Below are 14,973 nucleotides of genomic sequence, written 5' to 3' on the forward strand. Positions count from 1 at the left end.
ATCATACTAGTACCGATCATCTTCCCAAGACTAATATGGTAGGGTTGAGCCTATGTGCTAATAATTCATGCCTTCTCTGCTGCACTCTCTGCCTGGGGAAGCTCTTCTTTTCCATCAGGAAGGCTTCTTACACTCTATCAATCTGCAAATTGTGTGACACTAGGAGGAGATTAGAAGATGTGGGAGTGTTTGGGTTATTTAATCTTCACTATGTGTGTACCTAAAGTCTTGGCAATGACTGTGTGTGTTCTTTATTATTGAAACAACATTATTTCTTCACCTTGACTCATCAGGCCTAGAAGTGGAAACAACTTCCCACTTTTGCTATTACCTAGATGACTCACCAGCCTTTATTTGTTCTCACCACCCTGCCTATACCTTTGTGCATAGTTATTTCAATGAAGTACTTTTTGTTCAATACTTTTGAGTCTGCTTATTTCCTGCCAGGACCTTAACTGATACAGTATAAGAGATGCAGCTCTTAAACCTTGGTACTGATCCTCAGTTCCCTGACATCAATGTATTTCATTTCTTTGTCTTTATAATACCTTTGTTTTTACTCGTAAATCTTTAAACATGTTCATTAATCCTTACTTATTGACTTCCTAAAATGGTTGGGGATCAATATACTTAGTTTTGTATTGTTTTTTTTTTTTAATTTTTTTTTTTTTGTATTTTTCTGAAGCCGGAAACGGGGAGAGACAGTCAGACAGACTCCCGCATGCGCCCGACCGGGATCCACCCGGCACGCCCACCAGGGGCAACGCTCTGCCCACCAGGGGGCGCCTGGGGCAGAGGCCAAGGAGCCATCCCCAGCGCCCGGGCCATCTTTGCTCCAATGGAGCCTTGGCTGTGGGAGGGGAAGAGAGAGACAGAGAGGAAGGAGGGGGAGGGCGGGGGGTGGAGAAGCAAATGGGCGCTTCTCCTATGTGCCCTGGCCGGGAATCGAACCCGGGTCCCCTGCACGCTAGGCCGACGCTCTACCGCTGAGCCAACCGGCCAGGGCCTTGTATTGTTTTTAAGTGAGAGGAAGGAAGACAAAGAGACTGACTTCTGCATGCACTCCACCAAGATCCACCTGACAAACTCCCTAATGGGGCATGCTCACTCCATCTTGGACTGTTGCTTGGCAACTGAGCTATTTTTATCACCTAAGGCAGAAGCTCCACAAAACCTGCCTCAACACCCAGGGCCAACTCACTGGAACCAATCAAGCCATGTCTGTGGGAGGGGAAGAGAGAGAGAGAGAGAGAAAGAAAGAGAATGGGAGAGGGTGGGATAGAGAAGCCGATGCTTCTCCTATGTGCCCTAACCAGGAATCAAACCCAAGACATCCTCAATATACTTAGTTTTGTGTTTTACTTATATTTAGTAAGTAAATGTCCTTCATCTTGCTTCTATAGAAGGCATTGCTATGTGGTACCAAGTTCAGAAATCAAATCATTTTACAAGTGTCATGGACTTTATTGTCTATGGAAAGATGAGCTAAGAGGTACTCTCAGCTTCACACACAGTAGCTCTTTTTGTCCAGTGGGGAAAAATCTGAATGTTTAAGAATGAGCTCACATGTTCCAGATATTGATTTACTATTTTATTTTTATTTACTGATTTTTAATAGTGTATTTTAATTTATTTTTAATTTAATTTTATTTAATTTTATTTATTCATTTTTATTGGAGAGAGAGAGAGAGAGAGAGAACAGGGGGAGGAACAGGAAGCATCAACTCCCGTATGTGCCTTGTCCAGGCAAGCCCAGGGTATTGAACCAGCAACCTCAGCACTCCAGGTTGATAATTTATCCACTGCGCCACCACAGATCAGGCTATTTACTGATTTTAATGAGAGAGGATGGTAGAGAGAGAGAGAGAGAGAGAGAGAGAGAGAGAGAGAAGAGAAAGATAGGAACTTTAATCTATTCCCTTGACCAGGGATCAAACCAACAACCACTGCACTGTGGGACGATGCTCCGAGCTATCCAGCCAGGGCATGAGTTACTATTCTTAATGAGAATTAAAATAATGTCAAAGCAGTAGAAATTACATGTGTATATGCACACATATACACACAGAGAAATAATCTCAGGTGTCAACATAGGCTGATAGAACACCTGGGCTTCCATCCACCTAGCAGTAACAAGGGAGCAACCCCCTTTCCATCCTCCACCAAAGCAGTGTCAGGAGAGGTTAACTAAAACAAAGGATTTAAATAAGATCCGGAGCCTGCTAACATATACTCTAAATATCAAGGTTTCCATTTAAAATCACTCAATAAATCAAGAAAAAGGAAAATCTCAATTTGAATGAAAAAAGAATCTACAGTCATCTCTGCCAGAATGACACAGATGATAGAATTATCTGCCAAGGCTGTTGAAGCAGCCATCATTAAAAAAACAAACAAACAAACAACAACAAAAACAGTTCAATAAGTGATTATAAACTTGCTTGCAATAAATAAAAAAAATAGAAAGTCTCAGTGACAAACAGAAGAAAAAAGAACAAAATTAAATTTTAGAACTGAAAAATGCAGTAATCAAAGTAAAATTCAGTGGATTTTCTCAACAGCCTATTGGAAGGGGCAGAGGGCAAAATCTGTTAACAGGAAGATAAAACACTAGAAATTACCCAGTCTGAACAAGAAAATAGACTGATAAAAAATGAATAGTGCTTAAGTGACCTGTGGAATTATAATAAAAAATCTGTAATGCTTATCAAAAGACTTCTCAAAGGTGAGGAAAGAAAAGTGTTGCTGAACAGGTGCTCAAAGAAATAATGGCTGAAAATTAACCAAATATGGCAAAAAATAAAAACTTCCAAGTTCAAGAATCAGATTGAATAAACAAGATGTACCCAGAGATTTAGAAGAAGAGGAGGAGGAGGAGGAGGGGGAGGGGGAGGAGGAGGAGGAGGAGGAGGAGGAGGGAGGAGGGAGGAGGAGAGGAAAAGAAACAAAAATCAAATGTCACAATTTCTTATGAGAAATGGCTATATGCCGAAGGAAGTGGCATGACATTTTTCACGTGATTGGAGAAAAGAAATGTCATGATCCAGAAACTAGAAGAGGAGGCAAGATTTCCAAACTCATGACACAAGAAGTATGCTGATACCAAACCAGACAAGCACAATACTGAAAGAGGATAGGAGAGGAGGAGAGGAGGAGAGGGGAGGGGAGGGGAGGGGAGGGGAGGGGGAAAAAAGAGGAAGGAGGAAAGGAAGGAAGGGAGGGAGGAAGGGAGGGAAACTACAGACCAATAGCCTTCATAGCTATAAAGACAAAAGTCCTAACAAATTTGATGTTATGTTAGCTACCTAAAAAAAAAAAAATCATATGATCTTATTGATTGATGCCAAAAAAAAAGGTTTGATAAAATTCAACAAACACCCATTCATAATTTTTTAATTTATTAATTTTAGAGAGGAAAGGGGAGAGAGACAGAAAAATCTATCTGTTTCTGTATCTGCCCTGGCTGGGGATAAAATCGGCAATCTCTGCATATCCCAATGATGCTCTAACCAACCGAACCATCTGGCCAGGTGCATTCATAATTTTTTAAAAATCTAAGAAAAATAGTGGTAGAGGACGACTACAACTCAATAATGAACATCTATAAAAATCCTATAGCTAACATCATAAATAATGGGAAAAGCTTTTTTTTAAGTGCAATGAGGGGAGGCAAAGAGACAGACTCCTGCATGCAAGTCAACAGGGATCCACCTGCCAAGTCCCCTATGGGGCAATGCTCTGCTCATCTGGGGAAGTTGCTCCCAACTGTCTATTTTTAGCACCTGAGGCGGAGGCCAGAGAGCCATCTTCAGTGCCCAGGACCAACTTGCTCAAACTATTCAAACCATGGCTGCAGTAGGGGAAGAGAATGAGAGAAGGGAGCAGGATAAAAAAGCAGAGAATGGCCCTGGCCGGTTGGCTCAGTGGTAGAGTGTCGGCCTGGCATGTAGAAGTCCCGGGTTCAATTCCCGGCCAGGGCACACAGGAGAAGCGCCCATCTGCTTCTCCACCCCTCCCCCTCTCCTTCCTCTCTGTCTCTCTCTTCCCCTCCCGCAGCCGAGGCTCCATTGGAGCAAAGATGGCCCGGGCGCTGGGGATGGCTCCTTGGCCTCTGCCCCAGGCGCTAGAGTAGCTCTGGTTGCCAGCAGAGCGACGCCCCAGAGGGGCAGAGCGTCGCCCCCTGGTGGGCGTGTCAGGTGGAGCCCGGTTGGGCGCATGCGGGGGTCTGACTGTCTCTCCCGGTTTCTAGCTTCAGAAAAATACAAAAAAAAAAAAAAAAAGGCAGAGAATAGCTTTTGCTGAGTGCCCTGACAGGGAGTAGAACCTGGGACATCCATGCCCCAGGCAACTCTCTGCCACTGAGCCAAACCACTGGGGCTGGTGAAAGATTTTAATACTTTCTCCCTAATAGTAGGATCAAGGCAAAGATTTTTGCCCTCATGTCTGCTATTCTTTATACTACTGGAAGTTAGAGCCATAGAATAGCAAGAAAAAGAAATAAAAGCATGTGACTTAGAGTAAAAGAGTTAAAACTATCCTTATATGCAGATGTTAAGATAGGCTATGTAAAACACCTCAGGGATTCTATGAAATTACACGTAGAAATGATGAATTCAGCAAGGTTTCAGGATACATGACCAACATACAAAAATCAATTTATTTTTATATACAAGTGAGCTACTGGAATCCAAAATTCAAAATGTAGTATGTACAGTCATTCAATAAAAAAATAAAGAAAGAAAAGAAATACTATGAGGCTAAAAAACAATATATAGGTTTTATATGCTACAAGCTAAAAAATAAATAAACAGATGAATCAAATTCCTAAATAAATGGCGATAACATGTTTTAGTTATGAAATAGGAAATATAACATAGTAAATATGTCAGTTATTCCCCAAATGAATCTATACCTTTCAAAGCAATTCCTATCAAAATACCAGCAAGCTTTTTTGTATATGTGGACAAGAACCAAATTGTCCAGCTCTTACCTACCTTATTTTTTCTGGCTTCAGTGCCAATAAACTCCCCTTAGTTAGTATACTTTTCATTGGATTTATATAAAAAAGAGATTTTTAAAAAACACCTAAGGAAGATATCCTTTTAGAGAATGTGCAATATTTCAACAAACATGGGGAAGTAGAAATGGCCCAGAGATTATTTTTCTCAAATCAATAAATTTGGAAACTTTATATAAATATCTTTGTTACTTAGTGTGTTTCTTTCCAGCTTATTTATCCTTGAATCTCTAGAAATCATGGTAGTTAAAATTATGATAAATAATTAAGTTCAGAATATGACTCAGACCCCTCCAACTTTACATAAAATATTGTAGTTAGGGTTTTCAATTTCTTAAGAATTTACCCTTTGTTGACTTTTAAGTTTATCATAACCAGTTTTTTCTAAATAATATCTTACCCATCTGATGATATCAATATTACTGGTTGATATTAGAATATAGTCAAGTCTTCATAGTACAACATGTATCTTATAAATTTAGGCAAAAAAATTAAAAACATGTTCATTTAATCTTTCAATATAATTAAACATGCTTTACATTCTTGAAATAGTCAAGTTCTGTATTAATGCATGTGTAAACAATTATAACCTTGTCATTTAAAGTTCTTTTAACAGTATCCATGTATTGCATGTTTAATTATAAACACGTTTTCATGTGCTCTTTTTTCAAAACTGTCATTTGAGAACCTCTGCTCTTTTCCCTTTCTTTGAATAATCATGTGCATAACAAACAGTATAGTCATATTAATATTAAAAATATAGAGCAAGCTAATCACAACCCAAACCACTATTAGAAAGCACCATATGATGAAGTAAATTGAATATGACCTCAATATTGGAAGTATGTACTGTGTTAATGGATTAGAAGACTCAATGTGGTAAAACTGTTAATTTTCCCCATATTGATATATATAATTGCAATTCCTATCAAAACGTCAAACATATTTTGTAGTCTGCTTTGTAGACCTGTTTGTACATAAGCGTATTCTAAAATTAATATGGTAAGACCTAGAATTTCTCAAATAAAATTGATAAAGAATAATGAAGTGTGAGAATAATAATGCTGAGGCATATTATTTGGCTCCAGTAATTAAGGCAGTGTGGTATTGACAGGAAATCAATAGAACAGAATCACAATCCCAGAAATAGATCCACAGAGATACACCCAAATGAAATTTGACAAAGGTACAAAAGTTATTCAGTGGAAGAAGGGTAGTCTTTTCAACAAATAGTGTTCGAGCAATTGTAAATTTATAAGCAATGAAAAAAACTTTCTACCTAAACCCCACAAAAAAATGAACTTAAAATTAATCATAGATTTAAATGTAAAGATTTAAAATTTTTAATTATAACAAAATAGGAAAAATATTGGTCAATTAAGACTCAGTGAAGGCTCTTAGACCTGACATCCACAACACCAACCATCTAGAAAAAAACTTCAATAAAATAGATTTTATAAAAAATTAGTCTTTTGCTTTGGAATTACCCTCCTAAGAGGATAGAAAGACAAAGTACAGACCGAGACAAAATATTTGCAAACCACATTTCTAACAAAGGTTTCATATATAGTATATATAAAGAACACTCAAACTCAGCAGTTCTTTTTTTAAGTATCCAATTAGAAAATAACCAAAAAATATGGAGAGACATATATCACTGAAGAGTATATCCAGATGGCAAGTAAGCCTGAGAAAAGATGTTGAATATCATTAGCCATTCAGGCGATTAAAATTAAGACCACCACGCTATATCGCTGCATGCTTAAGACTAAAAAAAGAAAAAAAAAAAGAAGAAAAGAAAATATAAAATTAACATTAAATGCCAAAAAGGATGCAGAGAAACTGGATCACTCACATTGCTGGAATATATGTAAAATGATACAGACTCTCTAGAAAATGCTTTGGCAATTCCTTTAAAAACCTAAACAGCCTGACCAGGTGGTGGAGCAGTGGATAGAGCATCAGCTTGGAACACCGAGGACCCAGGTTCGAAACCCCGAGGTCACTGGCTTAAGCACAAGGCACAGGCTTGAGTGTGGCATCATAGACATGATCCCATGGTTGCAGGTTTGAGCCCAAAGGTTGCTGGCTTGAAGCCCAAGGTTGCTGGCTTGAACCCAAAGTCACTGGCTTGAACCCAAAGTCACTGGTTTGAACAAGGGGTCATTGGCTCAGCTGGAGCCTCCTGGTCAAGGCACTTATGAGAAAGCAATCAATGAACAACTAAGGTGCCGCAACTATGAGTTGATGCTTCTCATCTCCCTCCCTTTCCTGTCTGTCTGTCTGTCTGTCTCTCTCTCTCTCTCTCCAAACAAACAAACAAAAAAACCAAAACCATACATCTATCATATATCCAAATTTACTCTTGGCATTAATCCCAAACAAATGGAAAAAAGGTACATGATTGTTTTGCAGCTTTATATTTAGGAACCAAAAACTATAAATAACCAAAATATCCTATAATAAATGAATAATTAAACAACCTATAGTACATCCATAACATGTAATACTCCTTAGCAATAAAAGTAAATAGGCTATATACTAACCAGGCAGTGGTGCGGGGGATAGAGTGTCAGACTGGGATGTAGAGGACCCAGGTTCAAGACCCCGAGGTCGCCAGCTTGAGCGCAGGCTCATCTGGTTTGAGCAAGGCTCACCAGCTTGAGCCCAAGATCACTGGCTCGAGGAAGGGGTCATTCGGTCTGCTGTAGCGCCCTGGTCAAGGCACATATGAGAAAGCAATCAATGAACAACTAAGGAACTGCAGTGAAGAATTGATGTTTCTCATTTCTCTCCCTTCCTGTCTGTCTGTCCCTCTCTCTGACTCTCTCTGTCTCTGCCACACAAAAATAAATAAATACATAAATACATAAATAAAGTAAATAGGCTATTTATACAGGTAACAACTTGAATGGATCCCTAGGACATTAGGTTAAGTGAAGAAAGCTAATCTCAAAAGGCTACATTCTAAATGATTCCAGTTATCTAACATTCTTGAAATAACAAAATTATTGTGATGAGCAAATTAGTGGGTGCCAGGCTGATGAAGAAGGCGGTTGGTTTGACTATAAAGTGACAGTACAAGAAAGAACTTTGTGGTGATGCAACGGTTTCGTATGATGATTGAGGTTGTGTTTACACAAATCTATGAATGATAAAAATGACAGAAATACATGCACACGTAGCAATGTCAATTTCATGGTTTTGATTTGCATTATCATTAATGACAAATATAACGGTTACGGGAAACTCAGTGAAGAGTAAAGAACCCCTCTCTACTATTTTGCAACTTTTTTGTGACTCTATAATTGTTTCAAAACAAAATGTTAAATTTTTAAATCCTCCTTTGCCAGTTATTAACAATAAGAACTTGAGGAAGTTCCTTGACCAATTATCTTTATGATGTAGCACTTAAGACCTACCCAATATAGTTATTATGAGAAGTAAATGATTAAGGACCACAGGAAAATAGTGACAAGGTCTGAACTAGAATTCACTGTATTGGGGCTGAATTTTATATTTTAGGTGCCTTTTACTTATTCCAGTTATCTCAAGTCTGTCTTCCTACCTTGATTATAAAACCTTACGGGACAGATACATATTCTACTTTAAGGTAAAAAAATTTTTTTTAATATTTTTTGTATTTTTCTGAAGCTGGAAACGGGGAGAGATAGTCAGACAGACTCCCGCATGCACCCGACCTGGATCCACCCGACACGCCCACCAGGGGCGCTGCTCTGCCCACCAGGGGGCGACGCTCTGCCCACCAGGGGGCAATGTTCTGCCGAGACCAGAGCCACTCTAGCGCCTGGGGCAGAGGCCAAGGAGCCATCCCCAGCGCCCAGGCCATCTTTGCTCCAATGGAGCCTTGGCTGCGGGAGGGGAAGAGAGAGACAGAGAGGAAGGAGGGGCGGGGGGTGGAGAAGCAAATGGGCGCTTCTCCTATGTGCCCTGGCCGGGACTGGAACCCAGGACCTCTGCACGCCAGGCCGACGCTCTACTGCTGAGCCAACTGGCCAGGGCCAAGGTAAAATTTATTATAGGTGCCAAATGAATTTTAATTATTGACTGAAACTGAAAAATGATTAAAATGCAGGGTGGGGAAAAAGTAGGTTGACAGTTGTTCATATGGAAAATAATACAATAACTAATAAGTAATAATACTATAATCAACTCTGTTGTATGTACTCACAACTGTCAGCCTACTTTTGCCACACCCTGTATACCTGAGAGCATTCAGATCTTTAAGTGTTTGGTATTTTAGATATTAGTCAAGGTAAGTTTTGGTATATTTGGAGTCACAGATGTTTTAGAAACCTGCACTTCAGGGGTTTTTCTGAGTTGGCCATGCATTAGAACAGGGGTCAGGAACCTTTTTGGCTGAGAGAGCCGTGAATGCCACATATTTTAAAATGTAATTCCATGAGAGCCATACAACAACCCTTGTATATACATTACTCATTATCCAATAAAAATTTGCTATTGTCCCAAAGGACAGCTGTGATTGGCTCCAGCTACCCGCAACCATGAACATGAGCAGTAGGAATGAATGAATGAATGAATGAATGTTTTATATTTTTAACGTTATTATTTTTTTATTAAAGATTTGTTTGTGAGCCAGATGCAGCCATCAAACGAGCCACATCTGGCTCGCGAGCCATAGGTTCCCGACCCTTGCATTAGAATCAGCTCTAAAACACAGATGACTGGGTCCAAGTTGCTGAGTTTCTTATTTCCAGCCCTCTGTGTATACTTGCATTTCTAAAAAGTTCCTGTGTGATGCTGCAGCTGCCGCTTCATGGACTACACTTTACAAATCATTTATAAGACTGTCCAGATGCCTGAGCCTAAACACTGGTTTCGATCTTAGGAAACTCACAATAGGAGGACTAACAGAATTTATACTCTGAGCGATATTCAGTGGTGGCATTCAGCCAGTTCGCACCAGTTCGGCAGAACCAATATCTAATTTTTTGTTGAGTTCGGAAAGCTGGTTGTTAAAATGTACTTGTCATCAGGGTTCTCACTAAGGTGGACACCTAGACAGCCCGCACAATGTGGGAATCACAAACTTACATTCCTTCCTCTTTTTTAACGTTCATCTGCTCAACAGCATATTCTAAGCGCCTGTAGTAATATTCATTCCTTCCATAGGGGGAAAAATTGATGGAACTATGCTTGTAATATTTATTTATTCACGTCATAAAACTCATTATACTTTTGAATCTAGTCAAAATAATCTTACATATAGGGGTTTAATTACCTATGCTTTAACATGTACATGAGCTAACACATTAGGGTCCTAAAAAGATTTTATAAGGCAATATGGAAATATCTTAAATAAGTTTTATTGTTTTTTGTCAGGTATTATTTAATATTTTTCATTAACATTTTAAAACTTCCTTATAATCTAGTGTTGTGTACCTCTTCACTTGTTCTTATTGAAATATTAAAGGCATGAAATACTAAACTACCTTTTGGTGTATCGCTTTTTTATAATTAAACCAGTCATTAGGGCAGAGAACTGGTTGTTCAATTATTTGTGTCCTACCACTGGCGATACTGTAGCTACAGCACAGGACATTGAGGCTTGGATCTTTGTCAATCCTAAATCATTCTTCTTATTTTATGGGACTGTTGCTTAGACGCAATTTAGACAACCACTCTAAGGAAAGCAAATGAGCTCACATATGAAGAAGATCATTTTAAATCTATATAGGATAATGGTGATTTAAATACAGTTACCGCCTGACCTGTGGTGGCGCAGTGGATAAAGCGTCGACCTGGAAATGCTGAGGTTGCCGGTTCAAAACCCTGGGCTTTCCTGGTCAAGGCACATATGGGAGTTCATGCTTCCAGCTCCTCCCCCCTTCTCTCTCTCTCTCTCTCTCTCTCTCTCTCTCCTCTCTCTCTCTCTCTCTTTCTCTCTGTCTCTCCCTCTCCTCTCTAAAATGAATAAATAAATAAAAATTAAATAAATAAATAAATAAATAAATACAGTTACCTAAAATTAAAATGAGGCCTTATATTTTATTTCATATACATTTGGGGGTGATGGTAGTATGATGATACTCTAAAATGTACAACATATAATTCACTATTAAGGTAAATGTAACAGTTTGACTGAATGTATCAGTTATTTTTTTCTATTTTTATGTATAATTGATTTCTATGCCAAGCAAGTAAGTGCTTGACATAGAAAAATGAGCCTGTCACTTTAACAAATAGTACTATAAAAACACTCAAATAAATAATTTTAGCAGAGATTATTATAATTGCAAAAGGAATATTTTTCTAAAACATTACCAATGTTTCAACAACCATTGGGCTTACCTGTTGCATTAAAAATAAAATAAGAAAGAAGAAGCCATCCAGTGGCAAAGAATGAATGATTCACAGACATACTGAATGACATATTACAATTGTGTTCATTTAATACAGAAAAAAGCATCTATTGAGAACCACTAAATAATTGATCATTAACTCAATGTCAAAGATAATGGTGTCTTAATAAATGTCACCAAGGAAATTGAAGAGAGTAATTTGTTAGTAAAAAAATATTTTAGCATAAGCTAAAATGAAAATTTAGCATTTTAGGAGGATTTTTGTTGTTCCATTTTAAGAGTGCTCTTTACTTTAGCAGGAACCTTGTCCCAAGAGACCTAGACACAGTTTGCCTTCAGAACTCAGCTGCCACATTCTTCTGTGGCTTCAGACTTTTGGCATCATCATTACATGACTTCTGATTGGATCCCCAGAGTAGAAATTAAGTTTGTTAGACAGTGGATCCATAATGAATACACAGTTTATTCTTTATTGTATTTAGTGTTGATGAGTGAATAAAATTAGGAAAGGCATTTGAAAGTCTATTCTGGATCAGGATTTCTTGCTCTGTTCTTAGAAATGTGCATAGAAATTAGAGAAAGTATTGTTACTATTTTGTGCAAAGAGCTTTTATGTTTAGGCTTTGAGAGCAAGTATTCTGTCCACTATGCTATTCTGGTTAGGATATTAATCAGAACACAGTTGAACATTATTTGAATTCACAGGACTTGCTATGCTGGAAGCACAACCTTATATGTAGTGGCCATGGGCAGTCCTATTATGGGAAACCAACTTGAGAGAAAAGGCGGGTCACTTACTTCTGCGCAGGTCCTGGAATTTGAAATATCCAGAGGCCTCTACAGAATCCTGGCATCAGTTACTAAGTTGACTCACTCAGTGTTGGGATCACTCACTTTCCCCTTACAGGACTCAAACCTTGAAGGCAATTAGCTTCAGAGAAAAACGAACAGAGAAAACCACAGTGTTACTTTTAAAGGCTGCTGAAATTGATTGGTTTTTCATCATTCCTAAACCTACTGGAGCAATAAAGTTGGGAGAAATTTTACCAAGATTTTTATCACTGCCTTGATATATACTTTTTATTTTCCAAATGCTTTGGTGGGAAGAAGCAGAGGACTGCTGTAAGTACAAATGGCTAAAAAATATTTTTTTACAATGTTTTAACTTTTAGCTTGTGACAAGCTTACTGCTTAGGAAGATTGATTTTAAATAGCTGTAGTAGTTCGTGAATAAGCGTAAATGTTATATATACTATGCACATATATTTGGATAGGTTTACATGTTTCTCACTGCAAAAACTTTTCAGTAGAAATGAGGCGGAGTTTAAACTTCTGTCTTTGCAAATATAATCAAACGCATCTTTCATATTTAAGAAATCACTACAGCCATAGAATGTGCATAACTGGTTGAGTATTTATAACAAATCGTTTTAATTGCTGAGAAATCATTTGTGTATCTGAGTTATTATCTTGATTATTTGGTACTTCTGTATTAGTAATGGTAATATGTGGGGTAGTGACCTGACAGATATTCTCAATGAATTAATTGGCATATGGGAATGACATGTGGAGGCCTCAAGGTTAGAAAAATTTTATCTGGCATATCATGGGGAAAATATTTTTAAATAAAATTGTGATGAATAAATGACGGTTGAAAAGTATTGATAAATATTTGACTTACAAGTTTCTTTCTCATATTGCATTGAATATTTTGAATGTTTGTATCTGTAGCATATCATGAAAATTCTTTCAAATAATTCTATGATCTATGTTGGCAAATGATCAGACAGTTTTGTTGAGAAAACAACATAAAAACGTGAGGTACTTCTAATCATATTTCATAGAAAAGTCAGTGTTGTTTCATGTCTATGATGGCCTAGCTTTTCAGAAAAGCTTTTTAGTTTGGCTTTTATTATCAAGTACAATTATTCTTTTTTATTTTAAAGAAGTCATGATGACTAATGAAAAATTCAAAAACTGACTGTGACACATTAAAAATAACATATAAAAATAATGTCTGATGAGTACAGTGTGTCCCAGAGAGATAGATGGAGATGATCTCTTTTTTCCTGCCTTTGACTTGTATATATAGCTATGAGAGTAATGCCTTTAGTTAAGAATCAAAAAAGTAAATCTCTGCAAATAAGTAACTCTGCAAAACTTTTGGAGAAAAGTCACGACAGAAGTTGTGCCCCTGAGAAAAAATTGTGGAAAAAATTAATATCTGTATATTTGATGATTCTCATTAGATGTTACCAGATTTTATAGTAATATATATATATATATTATTTTCTTATTTTATTAATTTCTTGGTGAGCATTAATTGCTTTCTGGTTAAAAAACTGTGTTTACTAATACTAGAGAAATAAAACAGTATCTGTTATTTGCAATACACACACATACATGTTGATCAATCGAGCAATCGATATATATACAAAATTAAAACTGTAAGTCGGTGCATAGAAAAAATTTAGAAAGAACAGCAGAGATGAAACTCTGGGATAAAGCAAGGCAAACCAACTCTCTGTTTTGTCATAGATATTCAAATAACTAAATTCTTAATTAGAATTTGAGGAAACCTAACCTTATGGGAACAAGCCCTGTAGAACTTTGTTATTGTACATTTTAGAACTATCAGGTATTATGTACGTTACATGACAGTAGGCTTGTTAAAAGAAAATGAATATATTTCACAAAGTGTTATTACACATTAACGTTTACTGGTTGATAACATACTACTATTTGTGTCTATTGCCATTTAAGTTCAGTTTTTAAAATTGCCTTAGTTTGAAAAACTTAAAAGAGTGCATTTGATTGGTATTTAACCAAAATAGTTATTAATTGAGAGGATCATTGTATTAACACAAGAATTGTTAACTTTTAGAATTACTCAAATATTGCATTGCAAAGAATTATTAAAATCATCTGTTGCAAATACACATTTTATTCAAATTTTTAAATGATGCAAACTTGAGATCTAATAAAATCATCTTTTAGAATTTTATTTGCAGAGTCTTTTAAGGGCATCTTAATTCTATGAAAAAAAATTGCTTGCTCATCTAAATAGGTAATATACTATTTAATTTAATAACAAACTTTCTGTGTCTCTTACATGGCATAATATTATAGAAAACACAATAGAGAATATCATGTAACAGTTGCTCTAAACTTAATAAATAAGACTACAAAGTGTTTTGTGCAAATTTATATTATTTAAGAGTAAGAAGGTGTTTGTCACTATACCAGCTAGAGATAACTGAAACATTAATTTATAATTTGGACAGAGATATTAATATTAATAAAGCTTCCTCTTTAGTACTGAAGTATTCATTTGAAATCCTTGTAGTCCAAGTCACTTGCTACATGTGAAACAAATTGTCAAGTTCTTAACCACTTGTGTAGTTTAATAAAAGAGATTATAATCTTCGTAGTCTTGGAAAAGTCAGATTTTTTAAATTCTATTTTATTATCTTTCATCATGGGTTTATCACAAGAATAAAACGGTGATTTTCCAAACTTTCCTTCCCTTTCCACACTCTATTGTAATGTTTACCTAACTTATTAAAAATGATTTATCATATTTTTTATTAAACTATTCTTTCTTCTATTGAA

At 36.8% G+C, this 14,973-nt stretch overlaps 1 protein-coding gene across 2 annotated transcripts in view; it reads left to right on the top strand.

Annotated features, from left to right (window-relative positions):
* The first annotated feature begins 12,236 nt into the window (after window positions 1–12,236).
* Window positions 12,237–14,973, top strand: part of DMD (dystrophin) — a 2,360,554-nt gene continuing 2,357,817 nt past the window's right edge. For both annotated transcript variants that reach the window (XM_066250305.1, XM_066250306.1), the window contains exon 1: window positions 12,237–12,483. In XM_066250305.1, coding sequence (XP_066106402.1) covers window positions 12,453–12,483 — 31 coding nt within the window. In that variant the 5' untranslated portion in view covers window positions 12,237–12,452. The remainder of the gene's footprint in view (window positions 12,484–14,973) is intronic.

This window comes from Saccopteryx bilineata, chromosome X, assembly GCF_036850765.1.
Source record: "Saccopteryx bilineata isolate mSacBil1 chromosome X, mSacBil1_pri_phased_curated, whole genome shotgun sequence".
NCBI lineage: Eukaryota > Metazoa > Chordata > Mammalia > Chiroptera > Emballonuridae > Saccopteryx > Saccopteryx bilineata.